This window comes from Acanthaster planci, linkage group LG16 (genome assembly GCF_054643075.1).
Source record: "Acanthaster planci isolate LZ-2023a linkage group LG16, COTS_SCS, whole genome shotgun sequence".
Lineage (NCBI taxonomy): Eukaryota > Metazoa > Echinodermata > Asteroidea > Valvatida > Acanthasteridae > Acanthaster > Acanthaster planci.
Window position 1 is genome coordinate 7,452,644 of NC_141792.1, and position 21,813 is coordinate 7,474,456.

General features: G+C 41.7%; 2 protein-coding genes across 2 annotated transcripts in view; one reads left to right on the plus strand and one right to left on the minus strand.

The window, feature by feature from the left end:
- Nucleotides 1-12,994, plus strand: part of LOC110986532 (solute carrier family 2, facilitated glucose transporter member 5-like) — a 23,302-nt gene extending 10,308 nt beyond the window's left edge. The window contains exons 7-13 of the mRNA XM_087147152.1: nt 577-665; nt 1,057-1,161; nt 2,073-2,183; nt 2,998-3,099; nt 9,309-9,384; nt 9,840-9,967; nt 10,543-12,994. Of these exons, the coding sequence (XP_087003278.1) occupies nt 577-665; nt 1,057-1,161; nt 2,073-2,183; nt 2,998-3,099; nt 9,309-9,384; nt 9,840-9,967; nt 10,543-10,719 (788 nt within the window). The 3' untranslated portion in view covers nt 10,720-12,994. The remainder of the gene's footprint in view (nt 1-576; nt 666-1,056; nt 1,162-2,072; nt 2,184-2,997; nt 3,100-9,308; nt 9,385-9,839; nt 9,968-10,542) is intronic.
- The window catches only part of LOC110986531 (solute carrier family 2, facilitated glucose transporter member 3-like), a 38,934-nt gene continuing 20,999 nt past the window's right edge, over nt 3,879-21,813 (minus strand). Inside the window, exons 9-13 of the mRNA XM_022248462.2 lie at nt 21,603-21,704; nt 21,203-21,278; nt 20,782-20,909; nt 19,162-19,317; nt 3,879-8,348 (exon numbers count right to left, since the gene is read on the minus strand). Of these exons, the coding sequence (XP_022104154.2) occupies nt 8,292-8,348; nt 19,162-19,317; nt 20,782-20,909; nt 21,203-21,278; nt 21,603-21,704 (519 nt within the window). The 3' untranslated portion in view covers nt 3,879-8,291. The remainder of the gene's footprint in view (nt 8,349-19,161; nt 19,318-20,781; nt 20,910-21,202; nt 21,279-21,602; nt 21,705-21,813) is intronic.

The window sequence follows — 21,813 nt, forward strand, 5'->3', positions numbered from 1 at the left end:
CTGCATGAAAACTCCCTGATTTCTCCCAAAGTTTTCCCTGACGAGTTTCAAAATTCCAGGATAAGTATTTCGACCTGTTTCCAGTTTGACAGATCTCTGGTGTGGTTGATGACTTGTCAGACGAGAGCAAAATAATATTATAGCTGACTACTTCCACTTTTGGGCCACTCACAGAGCCTGACTCTCCCCTGATTTGGGACATTTTTCTCAAATTCCATGACCTTTCCCTGTCTGGAAAAAGGGAAATTCGTTTTCCAGGTTCCCCTGATTAATAGGAAGGTATCCGGTTCGTAAGTGTGACGTCACTTCAATTTAAACCACGCCCACTGCACATAGAGTTCCATGCATTGATCGTTGTTTACATGGAACCATGGAACCGGAAGTTATCGCGTAACTTCAGCGATCGTCCAATGGGAACCTGCAAATCGTGGTGCATCCGCCTTTGTGACAAAGTCACATGTACGAACCAGATAGGAAACCTTGAAACAAGAGGAAGCTCATCACCCCAGTGTTTATCAAAGCTGGAGCGCTCCGTTTCATTAATTGAAATGCTTGGGTTTTTCCTTCGGTCTACAGCTCTTATCAGACTGAGAGGGGATGATGACGTGGATCGTGAAGTTACAGAAATGAAGGAGGAGGCCTTCAAGGAATCATCCACTCAAAAGGTTAGGCAGGAAGTGGAGGGCATTTAGTCCAACGACTGCTTGTTTGATCAGATCTAGTCAAATCCCACTCGAGCTGACCAGCCGACCCTGAAAGCTTGATGGTCAAATGGCTAAGACGTTCGTACCAGACAAATCAGCATCCTGGCCGTGGGTTCGAGTCCCACCAGAGTAAGCTTGTGATTTTTTTGGGCGAGCTCTCAGACAACTCTGCGGACACAGTGCTATGAATATACACAGACGTCAGTTTTTAAGGGCAGAACCCATGATTAAAAGCCCACAATGTCCATTCGACTCCAATCTGAAACCGGCCTTCATTTGACCACCCATTCTCCGATCAGACTGATCCCTTCGAATCAATTTTTAGAATGGAGTACTTCTGTTCTACATGTAGGTGGGCATGTGGTCTGTTGTTACCGCCAAGGATCCATCATGGAGGATGCCACTTATCATCAGTGTGGTAATCCACGCTGGTCAGCAGTTGTCTGGAATCAATGCTGTAAGTTTACATCTCAAACTTCATTGGCGTGAATTTCTCTTATTTTTTTATTTTTACCCCCCCCAAGAAAATAGATACAAAAGAGAGATAACAACTGCTTGGCTTTTGGGAATTAGAAAAGATGCATAGATGTACGGCAATAGTTCCTGTCAAAGACCTGTGTTGAAATCTTAATGAAAGGAGAGATAATTAGATAAAAACGAGCACGCCACTGATACATACACACATACATGCGGATACATTGCGTACAAATGCGCACAAATTGCGTACGCTTGCATTGCGTACATCCTCAAATCATTTTGATTTACATGGAACCACTGGACGTTGCGTAGCTCTTCTTTAGGCTGGATTATAGCTAAAGGGGATTAAGGGTGTACGTGGGTGTGTACGTGAGGAGAAAGGAAATGAGGTCATTTTTGCTTTTGAAGGAATGTTGATGGAAATGACGAAATTCCCCCAAACTGCACCGTTCTCTGAAGTTAGTTACAAAGTCTAATAAATTTGTTGTTTTATTGGATATTCTTTCAGTTTCAGAATAACTTTGCTCAAGACCTGCGTGAACAAAACGTACTGCGCATGTGCACAGTTCATCTTCTACACATGCTGCAAATAAATAATTTTATTTCTTCAAAAGAGATTGGAAATTTTGACCTTTGAACTCGGGTGGGAAACCTGGTGGGATCGAAGCAAGGAACTTTGGCTTTCTGGATAAGGAAATTTTCATTTTGATTTGCATGGAACCACTGGACGTTGCGCAGCTCTTCTTTAGGCTGGGTTATAGCTGAAGCGGATTATTAAGGGTGTATGTGGGTGTGAAGCAGTGAAATGCAAAATTCGTAGGATCCTCGACTTAGTCCTGAGTTGGCCTTTCTCTGATAACTTCAACGATTCTATTTTGAACTAAACTTCAGGTGATGTTTTATGCAACTTACATCTTCGAAGAAACAGGCATGTCCACGCAGGAAATTTCGTACGCAACAGTTGGGCTCGGCGGTATCAATGTGTTCATGACTATCATATCGGTGAGTGAGCTCTCAGCTGACAACCTTGCGAGTCAGTAGATGCCACATTTTCCCCATCACAGAATACAAATGGAACTAGTTCTGCAGGTTCGTGCTCTGATATAAACTAGATTAAAACTCGGTTTGGGTCCTCCTAGCATTCCAATGGTTGGTTCACACCGCCCAGATTTGATGTACGGTCTCACGAGTTAAGAGCCAGTTTTTCAATAGTCTGGATACCAGACTCAAGGATTCTGACTACTCTATGGCCGTTTTCCAGGGCCGTTTTCCAATGCTCAATTCGGCTCCGTCTCATGCTTCAACTGCAATGTAGAGCACGTATTGCAGACCGGACAAGTCCCATACACTATGCACAAGCTAAGTGAGGGGTCCGTGTACATTTCGTCCATTCGTTTTTCGATTTAAAATGACAAACCAAAAACGAAACAAGTCATTTTCGATTTTCATTTGAACACGAAAACGAAAAACAAGACTTTTGTGTTTCATTTGAAAACGAAAAAAACAAAGTTCGTTTTTCATTTTCACAACGAAAATGGCAGTCATTCGCTTTTGTTTCTAAAGTAAATGCAAAAAACATTTTAATAATTTTAACACATTTTAATCTACACTTAACACACAAATAGGGGTTTTCTGTCACTGATGGCAGCGTAGATGTCCATTTCAAAAGTGCACGCTGTGCAGGCAGTAAGTTCCTATTGAAGGACCATTCTTGCTGTATAAAAGCACACCATCTCTTCTTCCCGAACAGATGGAATTAGTTACGATAATTAAGAGAGACTAGCACTGTTGTTTCAATTCCCCATCTCTTTGGTAGGTCTTTGTTGTTGAGCGTGCTGGCCGCCGTAAGCTTCTCCTCTTCCCGTTTGCCATCATGGCCATTGCGCTGGCATTGCTGACTGTCTCCCTCAACCTACAGGTAAGTAAATCTTGCCTCGCTTCTCATCCAACTACGTTGTTGGTTTATAATGAAACATTTCAACAGACTTGAAAATGAAGTCTAGCACCGCACTTGCGCGATTGCTCAGTGCTTTGTAGAGGCTTAAAGACTAAAATACCTCCATATGCCAAGTCGGGTGGAACTGCACCAACTACTTGCAAATTCAGTCAAACAGTAGAAAAGCAACAGTGACTAGAGAAACCGTTCAGCAAACCTCTCGCATGAACTGCACCATATTGGTAAGGTTTCTCACACAGACCACACTTGAACTTGATTAAAGAGACAGTCCTTCGTAGTGACTGAAAAAAGGGGTCAATGGTCCACTGGCATGATAACTTATAAACTGCCTTGCTGGGTATTTCTAATATTCGGCAATAAGCTACTTGTCATGTCTATAGACGGGCACAAAAGCTGTGAGAACACTTTACTGACAGTGACAGGGCCTGAACTGCTGAGAACAGTGCCCGACTGGGAACTGTCGGACTGCAAACCTTCAAAACGACACGAGATGTTCCCGAATGGAAACTTAAGTTCATATGCATGCATGCTGAACTTGGAACGAATCAACCTCAGCTAGAGACACAGCAGGCAGAATGTAAAATGGTAATGTTGCACATTCAAAGGTGCTTCCTTACACCTGAGAAGATTCCCAGACTTTCTACAGACCATGAACTGGTACAAGTATTATTTGGGTTGACAAAGTAATGCAGAAATATATAGAAACGGGGAAAGAAAAAAACCCTAACGCTGTCCAGATCTTGATTTTCGTGCTCGATCAATTTATGCAATGTTTGATGCCATACACAATTATGTATAAAATAACACACTAAAAAAAGTCCTGGTCCGATTTTTGTGACACTGGTGAGGAATGTACAGAAAATACAGTGCTTTCTTTTGTGACACAGTATTCACAATCTTATCTTAAAAAGACAACATGCAGTTGGTAATCAACCCAACTTCTTTTCATGCATATACTATGATTTGCAAAAATAGGGAACGAGATCTGTTCATTTTGTTGTCATCGGGAGCGAAACAGACATGACAGAAGGCGCTTGTTTTTCAATTCTTGGAAAATACCTTTTATCACCATTACAACATATGAAGCAAGATACGAGACGGAGAGAGCCCCATGCTTTGTGTTGGTCATTTTTTCACTGGAATCTGAGGAATTCTTTTCAGACGTGGGGGGGGGGGTGTTATAGGTAACAATGGTCTAGAGTGTGTATAGTGATTGGACATGCAGGGGGAGGGTACCCCTGTCTCATTTCTTGCTGGATATATCACACAAGGCACTCCTTGTCAAAAGAGCACAAGACCAAGGATGTGCCAAATATTTGATCGATTATCAAATTTTTGAATATTATTTTCCGAATATGACTATTCGAATCTAAAATTTCTGAAAAGGTAGGAACGATTTTCTTTTGTTTTAAATGAGAAAAAAATGCACTATGAGGCTTGTTTCAAGCAGGTTCAAATGAAAAGCAACAGAAATCTTACGATTCAAAAAGTAATTGAACAATATAAAAGGAATAGAAAGTTGCAACAAGGTAAGAAGTATTGTTCGTCTCTTAAATCTTTCTAAATGTGGCTGGAGATACTCCTGGACGTGAGAAGCTATTATTGTGACTCTTATGTACAATTGTGTGCATTATTGCAACTGATTTTGTATATGGTTTGTTCACCATTCTGCTGGTTACTACGACCGAATATTCAGATGTTCGATCGAATTGAGGGTTGAATATTCTCATAGTGAATTGTCCGAACTGACTCGGGGCAACGTGAGACCAGTACAAAAATCAATCCTTCAAAATCACTTGCCAACATTTGGAGACACATTGGCCACTGCCATTGTCCACTGCCATTGTCCACACAAGCTATTTAAACTGAAAACCAAGTACATGTATTAAAGTGGAACCTAATCCAAGAAAACAGAAAAGTGTGACAAATATATTGCACACAAAGCTATCAAGACACTCATGTTCCGCCTACATCAATATAACTCCAGCTCATTAATACAAAACTTGTCATTACCATAAAACCCAATTCCAAATTGTCAAATTATCTCTCTCATTAGGAGGAGGAAAGTCATCAGAGCATGAGAATTAAGCAGCGCTTCGTACATTCAAGTTATAAGAAAATCCTCTTCCACGATTCCTTTCCAACAGAAAGCAACCTACATAATGCACGGTGTTACAATACATTTCCAAATGTACAAAATGGGTAAAAGCCGTTACCATTAAGATTAAAGAAAAGAACAGCACCGTTGTCATGTCCACATAACATTTCAATTCACCGATAAATTTTTGGGTACTTGTGGAGGGATGAGATCAGACAAAGCATGATAGGGCAGGTGAGGAGGATCCAAGAAAGAAGAAAGACCCATCTGACTGGGTAACTGGGATGATGTGGTTGAAGCCAGGGCCCTACGACATGGTTGAGACGTCTTGGAATATTGAGAAATCCTGCAAACTTTTGGTGCACCTCACCAGGTTTACTGTGACAACTTGTCACACTTACACATCTGCGTCATCCCTACCTGACCCCCGATATGCAGCATTTCAATAATTGAAGACTGACTGCTTAGTTTAAAACCAAAACAATGATCCAATCTGAGCAGGTTCCGGCTGCCCACTGATCCCCAGAAGGGTGCACCCGTGGTCTGGGGAGTAAACTTGGGCTCTCCCTTGTTTGGGATGGATCTTTTTTTCCATGAGGAAATTGGAAATTGGCCTACATGATTTCCCACTGGTTTTAAGCCTGTGCTGCCTACGCGGCAGTGAAAATGCTCTGTCAATGTTAGTCCATCTTGTTTGTCAAGCTGTTTTTCCCTATGGTTGTGATGATCGATGACAACACACATGATGCCAAGGTACAGATTGCTGTGAAAGGGACATGTTTTGTCATATGGCCCACACTGGAAAACAAAATGGCGTTCGAGATGCAGGCTGTTTTTATATGAAATGCCTTTTATTTGGGTGGATTTACTGCACTTTGAAGCTGAAGTGATACTTCCATTCCATTTTTTGATTACGGTCGGTTACTCTGTTGAAAATTAACATTTTATTTCCTGGACAATAGAGGACAGGGGGCCAAATGTGAAGCGAAAGAGACACTGGTGTGTTCCCACCATGCCTCTTAGTATGTATGGTCGTACACTGAGGAATCTGCTCAGACGATCGCCAGAATGGATCGTAATTTAAAAACTGTTTCAACTGTCTGCATCTGTGTCTGCACCAGTTGCAACAAAGTGTTCCCACGGCTGAACGGCTGGGGACTTTTCGGTGAGGCTGTCTCCATCTACATGCATTTATGCTCACACAGGAACTAGACTTTACGGTTTCCCAATTCAATGTCACGGCATCTGGAAATTACACACTATAAACCCAAACTTTAAAAATTCCAGCTGCACAAAGCAAACGTTGGAGGGGAAATCCAACCTTTTCATATGCTTTACAAACACACACACACAAATGCTGGACAACAGCTCAATTGTCTCTTGCAGACAATGTACAAGCTGTTACTTTAAAATGAAGTGCAAAAAACAGAGTGAAAAGCATGAAAATTATAAAGGAAACATTCATTATGGTCACAACAAGACTATGCTAATAAAAAAAGTTTCATCTACAATGATCATTTTCAGATAGTTGAGGTAGCTCATTTCACAGAATTCAGACTCTCACAAATCAGTCATACCAGTAATTATGTAAAAAGAGTGAACCTGCACAACTTTCTAGTGGCAGGTTCTGTCTACTATCAAGGAAAACATTACAGTTTGAATTTATCATTGAAAATCAACGCTAATTATTCCTGAAGGATCTGGTAACATACCAATACCTCATATATGGGTAATTCCAGAAATTAGGGGTCCAAAAGTGCGCCATTTTTGTGTACCTGTTACATCTGACCTTTGTTATTTGACATGGAAGTACATGTATTATCGGAATCGATTTCAAACTATTAGTATTTGTTTGGCGGGTAATTTGCATTAATTCATCACTCTTAGAAATCAGAAAATGTGTTCTGAACGTACAAAATCACGTCAGATGTAACAGGGGACACGAAAAAAAGGGACCCCTAATTTCTGGAATAAACTGTATCCCATATCTCACTATTTTGGCAGTTTTCTTCCCCGGGAAAACACCATTTAAGCTCAATCTATGAAGAGACTGGTCTCTCTCTTTATAAAATGTTAAACACTGCATCTTGTTTGCAACAAAAAACATTTAAACATGTTTCACCAACTCACAAAGTAAGGCACTATCTGGCCGAATTTTTGGACTTCAGAATGAACTTTTCAACAAGAACTGCACGTCCAGTTCACTGGAAACATCAGGTCCCAGACCACCAAAGACAATTTGAACAGAACCCAAACCCATAATGTTTGACAAATAAAAAGGAACCGACTTGAATTCAGTCTTACAATGTGTATTTAAAGTTGCCCCAGAAATGTGTGTGAAAACCAAAGTCATGACTTTTCCGGGACTTTCAAGGACTGAACTCTGACAACTCAGCTGAAATTAAATGGCATCATACAGAAAAGTTGAGTCGTATTATGATCTCGAAGACTGCCCTAGCCACTAGTAGCAGCTGATAAAAGCCGGTAAATCGATCACAGTTCTGTTCATCACATCAAAAGCAGCATATAAAAAACTTCATCATAGCACGATCTTGATTTCTAGGACCTTTTTCCTGCCGACAACAGAATTATTCTCCACGACTTTTCCAGAACGTTTTTTTGCCCCCAGAATTTTCCACAATTTCCGATAAGTCTGGAAACCCTGGCTCGCTAATCTTCATGCACTGGCTGGGTGGCATGCCATCTGAGCCCACTGCTGTGCACGAAGAAATGAATCAACTGCACGTTACCTGTTGGTTGGTACAGGATACTGAGGCCATGTTTGTTTCAAACAGATCCGGATCATGGTCGTTGCTGGTTTTAACAGGTGCAGACCAGCATTAGTATCACTGATTTAGATCCATTTGAAACAAACAGGGCCTGTGTACAATGCGGTGGACTCGTTGCATGCAGACTGTTGTTTGCTTGCAGGTGAATGTAAATCCCCAGTAGTAGGAGCTCTAGACAGTCACCATGTAAAGATTGGTTATGAGTCAAACTACTGACACTTTGTTCTATCTGGTCGGGGCGATGCAGCAGGTTCAGAGGTTACTGGTCAGTGTTCCTCTGTGTCGAGGGCGCTGTATCTGACTCCATCGGAATTACCATCCAACTGCATATTAAAGAAAGGGAGACAAACCAAGAAATGGAGGTTTAATGGAATACCAAAGTTCCATTGCTACAAGTCATTCAATTGCCAAGATAACCAAGACCAAGAACTGAACAAGATCAGTTGTAGTTTACTGTTTTCTCAATCATTTAAGTGCAATGCATTAAGAGTCTACTTTTGGAACAATTTGGGGCTGTACCTTTGAAGTGTCAACCCTACAGCCATTGGACATACATGTAGGGGACTGAAAGTTATGACCCAAACAGTTGACGATGCTTATAATTGTGTACAGGTTCATAGGTGCATGTGTACACAGGCACACATAAATGAGTAATAATGTAAATGTACATAAGGATTACACAAACAAGATGTCTCCATTAGGTGCATGCAGTTAAGCTTCGCCTGGGTGGCCGTGCGCATTAAAGAGCAATGGAAAATATATTTGTTGCAGGTTCAATCTAAAAAAAAAAGAGTTGTTGGAGGTGTTATTGAAGAAAGAATGTTCTCAGGAGTTGGAGAATGGACGAGGAAGAGTTAGCATCAAAGGGGAAATGAGTGCATTTGTACGGCAGAAGTGAAGGAATTAAATAGGCTGATTAGGCCTTATCTGCAACTTGTAAGAGGGTGTAGTTGTCAATTTGTGTTCTCTTGTACTGTCTGCGATCCGGTATATATCTGGACACCCACCTCACCTCCAAATGGGAATTTAAAGTTGTTCCTCTACAACGAATTTGACACGTCGCCATATTTGGGTCAGGATTGTAGTTCCATTGATTGTCCTGTCTTAAAAGTGGCCTTGCAAAGGCATGTGTGTAATGCAGTGACCCAGTGACTCATGGCAGCATTATGGTGCATTAGCCTGTAAGTTGATATACAGTGGATCATAGTATTTTGTGAACTGAATCAATTGCCCAAAATTTAAAGGTATTTGTGTAACTTTGCTTCCGTTTGTCTAATTTAAAGGCTTCCTTTGACTGGATGCGCTGGCTGAGTCTGGTTTTCATCTTCCTATACATCATTAGCTTTGCTATTGGTCCAGGTGGGTCGGATTGTGTCTGTAAATGAACGAAGTTTCAACACACTGTTTTGCTTGTAACCTCACACCTTGGAACACGTTTGTGAGCCTCAGTTGTGAGTGGTTGGTAACGCGGAACCTCATTTTATTTGGGCATGGCTTGAATATGCCATTTGCAACACCTACCTAAATACACATTGAGGTGTTCAAGTGTTATGTTTAACCTACAGCCTGCCTGAGGGCATCGAAATGTGAGAGGTTCTAATGTAATGAAGTTTGAGTTCACTGAGGCTTACGTGTGGTAATCAGTATGTAACCAAAAGGCTGGTATTTGGAATGTGATCGGTGTGCATGAGGGTCACCTTAACTGACCCAATGTGATGATCACAAGGGTCAGCTGTGACATTCGGCTCATGACTTCAAAACCTCTCTTGACTTGCTCGAAGTAAACAGACATCTTCCCTCTGCCTTTGTTCCAGGACCCATCCCTTTTGTGATTGTTCCTGAGCTGTGGGCCCAGGGGCCTCGCCCGGCGGCCATGTCCCTGTCGGTGCAGGTCAACTGGTGGTGCAACTTCGTCGTTGGTCTTTCCTTTCCATTCATTCGGGTAAAGGAGAACTACATGTATTTGAACTTCTGTCCACTGAGAGGTGACACTGCAGCCGTATGTTCTGTGCGGAAGTTAACACGTTGACTGCCGACTGCGAGTAAACTCGCAGGATATGAAAGACTGTTATAATGTAAATTGAATACATGTATACTGGCATCACCAAAGAACAGAGATATGCTATTGGCAGTGTGGAGGGCATACATCCGTAAAACGCTCATGTTCAAACCAGGTTCAAACATCTGAAAGGTACCTGTTAAATATGTGTGCATGCATAAAATGCTTGGCAAATAGGAATGCTCCTTTGAAATTATACGCGGCAGTCAACGCGTTAATTGATTCACCTGAGAGGAACATGGTGGTTGTGTCCATAGGCAGGATATTTCGCTCCTATTTGACTTTGGCAACCAAAAGCAGTAGTCTGAATGATAAGATGCCATCAAAGTAAGTTGACCAATGAGACCTTGTCTGATACATGGCAGACTCCAAAAAACAAAATTCTTCAATTCTCCTCCAAAAAGGAACCCAACATCTTGGTTTTCTCACTCTAACTTTCTCGTGTCTCCCCATCACAGGATGGCATTGGAGCCTACTCTTTCTTGGTCTTTATGGGGTTTGTCATTGTCACCACTATCTTCATCTTCTTCTTCATCCCGGAGACCAAGAACAGGACCTTTGAGGACATCTCCTCCAGTTTTGGAAGGAAGAAGGAGATCAACCAAAATGACTACGAGCTTCAGGAGAATCAGTAGGGAGTCTCGAGTGCAGAGCTTTTTTGCGGGCCCACATTTGTACGGCGTTGCTTAGCTGTTTGACAAGTTGGAGCCGAGTGCTTCCAAACTGTGCATAACTGTATGAGTTACAAGCTGGTAGTCAGTTTGCTTGGCAAAATCTTCCTCAAGTAAACTTCCTCAAGCTACAGGAGGCTTCTTAAATGATAAAAGCCAATTCTTTGATTGGACTCAGGGAAAAATGTGTAAAATCATAGATGTAGAAGGACTGTGGTGCGTCATGTTCAACACTGGCTCTGAGAACCGGAACAACAATGCACCCTGTGAGCCTAGCAAGAAATGATATCATGCCATTTTATACTCTGACAATCATTGTAGCATCTCCAAAGTCACGCTTACAATCCTGGACAAAATTATTGGGAGACACGTCAACAGCCATTCCAGATCCCCCACTCCCCCGGTCAATGTTGTCATGTCGAGCTGGAGCGCAGACCCTGCATTGAGACCCAATACTGATGGGGGGGGGGCCTCAGGTGGGGGCCCAATGAAATTTGACCAGGATTGTAGCGTGCGATAAAAGTGTGTAGTGTGATCAATGATCATTTTTTACACCGTGCGGTATTTTGAAGCATTCATTGTAAACGATTCACCAGTATGCACTTTTGGGTCAGTAAATTTGTTCATAGTACTGCTTAGTTTGCGTTCTTCAGATAATCTGCTGTCCCACTGCCACTTTGAGAATATGTACCCATGTGAGTAAGTTGACTTCAGTATGACCAGTGATTACACTTACGCATGTAGATGCATGAACGTACATACATTCCCAGTACTAAATGTTTCACCTTGGATTTAAATAAATGTACAGACTTCCTCTCTTCAAAGGGTAGGGTTTTGAGGGTTTTTACATTGAGGTTAAAGCATCTGAACACATTTCTAAGTAAATCACTCTGGGCATTTTGAGTTTTAAGTTCAAACAGTCAACTGCTAAAAATATAAACGTAAAGACTTGAAATCTTCAATTTGATATACGGGCAATGGTTGTACCAGTGTTTCCTGACTGAATCCCCTATTCTCTCTGCTAGTACTAGTTTGGTCATTTTGCCCTGGAATGAAAAACTGTACATATTCCCTTGATCACTTAACCTAATCATAATTATTCAACTTAACAAAATAAATAGAACTAATCTTCTAGATATTTTCTCAACAAATCTGATGCATATTGTCTGTTCTTGCACTATTTAAATAGCTGTCCTGAACCCGAGTGCAAACGTTTTTCGATTTCGTTTAAAAGTACACCACCAAGTGAAAATAAATGTGGAAATACTTTGAATCACGACTTACATTTTGTGTTTATGGATTTGATTCTGTAAATATTAGAAATTCCTGAATTTGGGATAAAAGTTGTAATAGAAAGTGTAGATAGAAAGTACTGTGACAATGTCTAAAAATCAGTTTGGTTCTCAAAGGACTGGGAAGCAAACAACCAATTCTGCTGCTGTATATTCTTGTAACACCAATTACTCTCCTCTTAACATGTTTAAGTACGGTCTAAAATAGCCTTGTGTACTGATGATGTCGCACTTTGCTTTAACACCTGTGCGGTTTCTATGGGAACCGGGTGGGGATGACAAGTTTGAAGCTCCACAGGAAACCATACATGTAATCAATGCGAGATGGAGATGTCATCAGTACACAGGCCCGGGTAGTTGAAAACTCTTGGAACTTGGGTGTCTTTAAACAATCAATCCCGGTAAGAACAAGAGATACATGCATTCGTAGCGGAATGCACATGTAATACTGACTAGCTTTCTGTACTCTGAGGGTTCCCCCTACCTGGAACATTACCGGAGTCTTGCATGGGTGGTTTTAGTTCAGAATCAACAATTGTGAGCTACGTGTGCAGTTCCATCAGACTATCAGTGTCAGCTTGGGAAATGTTTCAGTGTCTCTAGTGTCAGCCAAATGAAATTCTGTCGGTGTCATTTTAGACGAGAACCCGTCTTTTTATGTTCTAGTACATGACTAAATACATGTTGAAATAAAGTATCAGGAATCTGTAACTATGTAGGTCATCAGTGATGAACTATGCTGAATTGCTGTGATTGTTTTAAAATGTGATTTACCCTAACTTAAACTTTGATAGGTGACCATACCAAAGATTATTAATGGATTGTTGCAGTGTACAATGCAAGAATTAAAGTGAAATGGTTATTATGTTTGATATTGCATTTCAAAATTTGAAATAAATGCAGAGTGAGGTTTTGCCAAACTCAGGGTCATGTAAAAGACAAAACAAGTTTCCTCTCCTCGTCTGCTTCCTTTTCCCCGACCAATTCATTTTCAATACATGTTATTTTTAAATGCCAAATTAAATATTTAATGCAGCCTACGTTGATCGTTGCCTGACAGTGTTTTCTTGGGTATGATTTCTAGAAACTACCACAGTCTCCAGTTTCACTTCATTTCACTTCAGAACTCATACACGTACCATCAACATGTTTGATTACTCCAATCACGCTTCATTGTGGTGTTGTCGTAGACGGCATGTGAAAAACATGGTAATGAATGATCAGTTTGGGGTGAAAAGGTCATGCAGAGATGAAATTGCAACATACAGGGTCCAGTCCACTCGCTCAAGCCCCATTGAAAACAGTGTAAAATCAGGACCGTTCAGGGCCCAATAGCATGCACGCCAACATCCCTGAGATTTCTGAAACACAAATGAAATTCTTGTCTGGTCACTAATCTTTCAATTTCTTTTCAATTTTTTGGGGGTCAACCAATCACATTTTTAATTATTCCCACAAACAAAATCACCCCCCAAAAAGTGATTTTTCCGAAGTCTGATTGCAGCCATTATTCAAGTGGCAACCCTCAACTTTCTCGGGCACTTAAGACCATTTTTCAACCGTAGTTTGTACCCTTCTGCTCTCATATGAAAGCTCAAAGACCCAGGGAGCTGATCCCGGCAACGATTTACACATTCTCACCATTTTGGGGGCCAAACAATCTCCTTTTTCAAAAGATACTGTGGGGGCACTTTTAATGCGAATGAGCTGGTCAGAAATTCTCACTTGAATTAGTGGTCTGCACCCATGAATTCCAGCTGCTGAAAACAACGGACATCCACACTCACACTCACTGACCTTCATTTCACAGAACTCACTTGACTTTAGCTCTACATACATGTACACCACTTTCTGAACTATCCACAATGGCATCAACTTCCCATCATTCAACTAAGCCTCCATGTGTTTGCACAGCATTATGGGATACTTCCCCTAGTAACCGTCTTGGCGGGTTGGTTACTAGGCCCGAGTAAGCATGGGGAAGGCAATCGAATGCGCTGTAATGTAACTAGTATACAAAGGTGAGCATTCCCCCACCACTTTATTTTAAAAAAATGCTCATGACAAACTGCCGATTTTTTTCCTGGCTTGAGTGGTAGAGGAATGCTCCTCTGTATACTCAAAGGAGGTACATGTACACGTTGGCCAACGTGCAGATAACACATGAACAACTGTTGAGTGTACCCCGTCTCCAGCAGTGCAGCGCCACCTAGGGACACCTACGGTAACTTGCTTGACCCTGGACCTCTGTGTATTGTTAGTTGTCATACAACAAGCAGTATCTCCACAGGATATGCCTCCATGATATTTTCTTAGACGTCACGATACCTTTTGTTTTCACGCTGATCTTTTTTTGAGATTTTCCAGTACACGTAATGTCTTGCCATCAGACACCAACACAAACGTAGACAAACCCCTCTGAGGTCATGCCCATTTTTTCCCGAGACGAATGGCCCACATGTTCACCAAGACTTTAATCATTCTAGAGCTTGTGCCAGTGTTGCATTTGAATTGACCACATCTGAGTCTGAATCCTTGCAACCGAGTCCATTCAGTTTGAGTGCTAGTCAAGTCTGAGTCCTCAACAGTCGGAGTCCACGAAAAGTGGACTTGAGTCCAAGTTTGGACTCAAGTCATACAACACTAGTTGGCACACGGCTCTAACAAATGCTTGCCTCAAATCACAAACTCAGTGACAGTGTGGGTGATGCGGGGATTTCAGACTTGAATGCAAAGATGAAATCCTTGATATTCTTGAATACACTGATATGACGTATTGGTATCTCATGTTTGACAGAATACATATTAAAAATTGACCATTGTTGTAGTCGAGCCCATCAAAGTCCCAGCAAGTCCATTCACAAGTCTATCACAAGTCACTCAGTCTCAAGCCAACTCACAAGCTATTGAAATAAACTGTGGCAAATGCATTCCTTTGTCAATGATCAGCCCATTACTCATGACTGGTCTTGTGAAGGGACTTGTGATGGACTGGACTATGACGCTGCTTAGGGCCACAAAAACCTCCAATTCATCCCTGACATCAGATGACAAAGGGGTGACTGCTTCCTCCTCTCGCAACCTACAGGTACCTCCAAGTATTAATGATTCCATCACCCCCGTGTTGTAGTCGAGACCATCACAAGACCAGTCACGAGACCATGCACAAGACCAGTCATGAGACCATGCACAAGACCAGTCACAAGTAACAGGGTAAACAATGTTAAAGGAATGCTGATGTTGTTGCGGTTCATTTGAATAGCTTGGGACTTGAAGTCAGACTGGAGGTCTTGTGTTGGTCTTGTGAAGGTCTTAAGTGGTCTCCACTACAACACTGCATCACCCACTGCAATTAGATCCAATAACGCAGACAACACAAAAGCAGAAAGAAGTTTGAAAACAGATGTGCACATGCAAGATTTTTTTATTTTGAAATCAAAAAAGGAGACAGCAAACACACAGTGGCATAACTAGAGCTGCATGTTGGGGAGGGGGACCCAGGGGAAAACTACCGGGTGCACACACTCTTTTTGAAGGGGGTTGCAGCTGCAACTACAAAGCTGCAGCTCCATTTCAAAGGAGATTATTGACAGATTTCAAATGGGGGGGCACGGGCATCCGCCAAGAGGGCACATCCCCCTCCACCATAGTTACACCACTGCAAAAAGAACAAAGGGGGAACTGATGACAATGCATTGTCAGTGCAACATTAACATGCACCGTAAGCAGCATATTGATTAGTGGCATTAAGTAGCACGAATAAGCAGGCTTGATTACAACGCAACAAAAGCAACAAAGCTAGAGACAAAAGACAGCAGTTAGTGGAAATCAGACAGTAGTTTGAAACTGGCCTTAGTGACGGAACATGCACTGGCTCAGAGTGAAGAAGACAAACGTGCAGAAGTTAAACCCACATGGTGCAATGATGACGACGTGATTATTCACCCTTGTCGGAGACCATAGACCCTTGCTGTGTTTATGGTTGACTGCACAGCAAGGCCTTGGATTTCATCTGATCAACTTTTGGGGGGCTTATCCCTGGTCGGCAGCATTCAACTGGGAGGCCCTGGAACGGCACTTAGGAGTCCTTATTTTCTGAATGGCGCACAGTTTCATGCAGGCCAGGCACCCTTAGTTGGCAAAAACTACAAGCATCAAAATTCCCCACAGGATTGATCACAGAGGGGGCGTGCTTTCAAAACCAAAAATCAACAGACTTAAAACATAATAATGTCACACTTTGTTTACAAACACGATGACAAAATGAGAGTAAAGTCGAACTCTGCTATTATGATGGTTTAAAGTCAAAGATTGAGGGGAGGTCAATTTGGGGGTTTTGAAATATGTGGAAAGACCAACCCTTCTATTAAATTCCAAATTTTTAGCAAGAACAGATATTTAAAAACGTCAGTTTCATAACAATTCGGACAAAAGCAGAATAATGCCACATGGTCACCAAAATGTACTTTTACCAAAAGCGTTAGATACCATTGGAAAGGTCCTTTTCAGCTGATATAAAAAAAATCATATAAACTTCGCAATTTTTGAAATTTTGACTTTTAGCTCATTTTCTGTTACAAGTCACAGATGCGCTTTCCTGTGGGGGCTGAATGGGTCATGGCCCACCCCACTACCAAAGGAAAGTATAGCTGTATGTAAACAAAGCATGATGTCATTATGTTACAGGTCTATTGGGCTCGCAATGCTGGCCACAGCGGACCTTGTCTAAAGAGTCAATGCCTTTTTTACAGCCTCAGCTGTGATTAGCAATCAAAGAGGCTCGCAACGCTCACTGACAAAAGGGTGAACATACACGCAGTCATCAATCCACATTATCCCAGTGCCATGCCCAAAAAACCAAGCCCCTACTGAGAGGTCCTTTTTCTTAAAAACACTCCAGATTTCCATTAAATGCCATGTCCTACCCAGCAGTTTGAAATCATTTCAGTGCTCTAGGCATTTATAAATGTATCATAATTTATAAAAAGATTAAAAAAAGCACACTTTGAGAAATAATTTTTAAGTGTTTTGGCCAATGACAAAAAAGCACTTGTATGCAGTAAAAAATTAAAAAGGTCATTCATAATTCCACAAAGTATAAAAATATGTTTATAAATGACATGTACATTGTACATAATATTAAGCTCCTGTTAGTAAACTGATCTACCAATGTATTTTGAAATGAAGGAACTTTCAAAGAATTTTGATATGTTTGGACCTAATTTCTTTTGTGAAAATGAAGTAAATAACAAGTTTAATAGGCCCTCCATATTTTGTGAAGTCTATGGAAGAGCAAATGGAGATAAAGTTAAGATCAAACAAACCCCCAATACATAATGACATTTAAACTGGAAAACATAAACATGCAGAGGTCTGTCTAGTTAGAGAAATTGTGCGAGATATTGCTTGCGGTAAACTATTGCAAACTCAACAAATCTTGACAGCAGATAGCAAATAATGGTTTGGTATGCATGAGTCGTATCTCCTCTCACTCCAACTTGCTCCTTACAATTGTCTCCCTAGCGAATTTTTCTCAGGTTACTGAACGGTTTGGTGAAGAAAAAAAAATCAATCACAAAACATTTACTGGACAGAAATGTACATTGACAATTCAAAACTTTCTATCAACTGTGGGTGACTTACAGTAAGTAGAAAGAACCTTAATTTTCAATTAGTTTTCAAGAATGCGAGTCAGGTTCTGGTAAGCAGCTTGGCAATAAGGCCAGAGAAGCCTACCTTCACCTCAGAAGTTGCTACGAAGAGCCTTGCCTGAAAACTGGAATCCCTGCAATGTTTTTCTTCAAATTTCACACGGGGATAGGCCACTGTTCATGGCCACATGTACATGTACATTGATGTACGGTGCAGTATTAAACTATAACCCTGACAGTCCTCAGTCCTTCACCTGTTGGAGGACTGAGGACTGTTAGGGTTAATGAACAATTCAGTGCTATTCAGAGAACAATTTTTTTAGAAGAATGTCATGAAGAAAGTGTTAAAGGAATATTCACATGCCAATGCTTGGTAAATCTGAGCTGGGGTGGTCTATTCAAACATGACAAACAAACCACAGCATTTCCATGGAGAGTAGAGGATTACAAAGTGAGTAAACAAGAGAACGCTTCATGCATTTGAACACCAATGGATGTGCAACGTGTACACAGAGACAAGTTTGCCAGCTATGAATACAGGTAAATAAGGAAAGGAAAGTTAAAGTAATACACGTGGTGTGAAGGAATCGTTTAATACAATAACAGACAAGTTTGCCAGCTATGAAGACAGGTAAATAAGGAAAGGAAAGTTAAAGTAATACACGTGGTGTGAAGGAATCGTTTAATACAATTAGACTGAAAATAAAAGTTAACTGTAAGTGTAGAACAGATGAAGAGAACATTATTGAAAAGGCACTGTAAACAGGTTCATTTGTCACAGCCAACCTTTAGGCCTAACGTCTGTAGTTTTCAATAATTTACTGCAAAGACACTGACACCAACGCTGTGGAAGTTGTCAGGATAACTCAAAATCCAGTGTGCATGTGATATAGAGCGTGTGTGGGTTTTCACTGAAGGCCAGCTACAACTCTTTCTTTTAGGTTCCATTCAGACGAACTTCGTTTGCCGTAAACAAAAATCTTGCGACAAAATCTAATGAACTTTTTAAACACATTTTGCAGAGAAAATGAAAGAGAAAACTTCTTTGGACCCATACTCCCAAAGCCTTTATTCAATTTTGTCTTGCCTTTGTGCGTATTTCAATTACAGATTCTTAACCAATAGGCCTCAGGTTGTGATTACATGGCCCGAAAAATTCAGAGCTACGACCAATTTTTTTAATAAAAAATAATTGCCCAATACGAAGAAATTATTAAAACAGGATCAACATGCACAGTCTGGAATTTCTCAAATTTCAACTGTGAGGTTCAAGATCACTACTTGACAAAATCTGAGGAGGTTGCTTATTGCCTTGACAGTCAATCACCTCAGAAAGCTGGAATTGTGAGTGGCCCTTCAACACATGCTATCCTGGGTTTAATAGCCTTAGAAATCCACAGCGGTTAGTGAGACATATGTTAAATTGCATCATTTTCAATAGTGCGAAAGCTCTCGTTACTCACTCCGGCTTCCTCGGCCTTGTTGGACTTGTCCTTGAAGAGGGCGCTGATCTCTTCAAAGCTCTTGTTTTTGGTCTCCGGCACGAAGAAGAAAGTGAAGACGAAGAAGATGACGAGAAGAACAATGAAGATGAGGAAGACGTAGTTCTGCAAGGCATTCTGTCAAAAGAGAGAAAATCCCCAAAGAGTCAATCACTGGGGCTGACCCTGATGGGCAAACTTGAATTCCCAAACACACAAGTTGGCTTTTAAATTGGAGACAAATTTTGATGAAGCAAGAAAAAACTGGCACTCTGTCGACGTGACTAGCATTGTACATCATGGGTTTCCAGAAATTTCATTCCCTGATTTTTTGCCTGTTGTTTACCTGTAAACACTACATTTACTACACGGATTCACTGAATAGGGTCAGGTAGCTCCAGACTAAGGCCCATTTACAGGACTACTTCCATATCCTTGCACTACACCAAAACTAGAAACACAGGGACTTTCCGATGAAGGGCCTCTAATTTCAAACATGGTTTCATTCACCTAAACAGATCATTAATCCAGCCGAACTACAACCTCCTGACTGTTTTTGCTCATGATATCGTGGTCTCTATTTTGTCATCTCAATGCTGCTATTCCTTTACTACACTGATTCATTCCCAATCAATGAATGGGCCGATAAACACAGTCAGGATCTTTTGGGTCTGGGGACCAGACAACAATAAATACCGGTATGTAGAGCCCAATGGCTGTTTCCTCAGTAGCTTCGGGTCAGGCAACTGGGCACGGGTGATGAAACCATCCATGCTTATCAGCCCAGCGAATGTATTTGCCGTTGAGCATTGGTAAGAGTTGCAGGTTGCTTGGTGGGCCGGGCCAACCAGATGTGTGCCTCAATCCCAACAAGGACTTTTCTTGCAGCCTGCCATAGTTTAACGTTCTTTGACACCACTGTAATCTTGGGATCTACTTATTTACCGCTGTCTGGTTCCCAGACCAAAAAGATCCTGACCGTATTAATCACCCACTCCACAACTGGGAGTGAATCCGTGGATTAAATAAATAGCAGAGCTAGACAAAATAGACACGCTAACAGGGAACGGTTGGGGAGCTTCAGTTCTGGTGAATCAATAAACTGCTTGGGTGAGTGAAGTCATACAAAAATATGACACTCATAGGAACCTTGTTAGAGAGTGATGGCTTTTGATCTAGTTTGGGCGTAGGGCCAAGGACACGGAGGTAGTCCAGTAGAGTGGCCCTAGTCTGGGACCAGGGCCACTGCATGCCTGGACAGCCTTATTTTACATACGGCCATGCTTCCTGTAGCATGGTTGTTAGGGACTCATAAATGTCCTTGAGGCATTCTGGCAGGCCCCTCTCCATTCTCAAGGGTGACCAAAACTGTCACCACGGTGATACATTCCTTTTGTAACACGTCCACTCAAGTATTCTGCCTTGGATACATGTAACTGATTTTCACATCACTCCCAAAGAGAGTCCATCAAAGGGAAGAAATATCTAAACACTGCACTGGCTTCCATATCCAGACTTTATACAAAAGTAGTGTTGTTAGTCTATCCCAGACACCCCCCCCCAAAAAAAGACATTTTTAAAAAAAGACACGAGTTCATTTACTTGTAGGATCGGAAAGAGAAGTCCCACAGCAAAGTTGGCAGTCCAGTTGACACAAAATGCGATGCTTATAGCAGCTGGCCTGGGTCCCTGGGAGAAGAGCTCGGCCACTATCAGCCAGGGTATAGAACCTGTTGGGGGGAATGGATCCACTCCAGTTAGTTGGCCATGAAGGGCACCATTTTCATGGCTCAGCTGACCATGGTGATAGGATTCTATGATCACTACTCTGAGTTTAAAGCATTAGCAGATTTTTTTTAAATAGGTCCATCAAAAGTCAGTCGCAAGTCAGTCACAGTTCAGTCGCATGTCAGTCACTCACTCTAGTCACTCTACTTTTGAAAATTCCGACTTTCAGCTCATTTTGTGGTGACAGGTCACATTTATGACTACAAGAAAAGGACAACCACATTTTCCACTTTACCTGGCCCTATGGCAAATCCTACTGTAAAGAACATAACGCACACAATGCTGACGTAAGATGCAGGAGACCAGGAATCCTTCGGGAAAGAAAAAAGATGAAACTGAAATAACCATGTCCCAGAAAAGAAAAGACCATTTGAGGGGAATCAATACAAATGAAATCTGTTGGTCAGACAGACATGACTTTGACTTCACTCTTGAGGTTTACCCTTTAGTCCCTATTACAAGGCATTTTTGCAAGTTACGGGATGCCCCAGGAGGTGGAAAAGCCATTGGCCGGTTGTGACGGATTTAAGTCAGAAGATTCTGGAATGGTTTGTCCAAATTGGCAAAACTGGAAATTAGGCATGGGCCAGGAAAGACAGAGGTGGGGCTAACAGACAGCCCGAGGGGCGGCTCACCTTGAGGAAGAGGAAGCCTGTTAGGAAGGCCGCCGCGACTGTCATGGTGCCCAGCCCAATGAGGTGCAGCAAACGCCGGCCGCTGCGGTCCATCAAGGGTACCTGAAGCGCAGAGAGCGTTACAAACAATCCACAATGTATGCAAACTCTTGAATGCCCTGGTTCAAACTAGTTACTAGGTTTTGGCTCTCAGTTCATCCTCATCAACTCC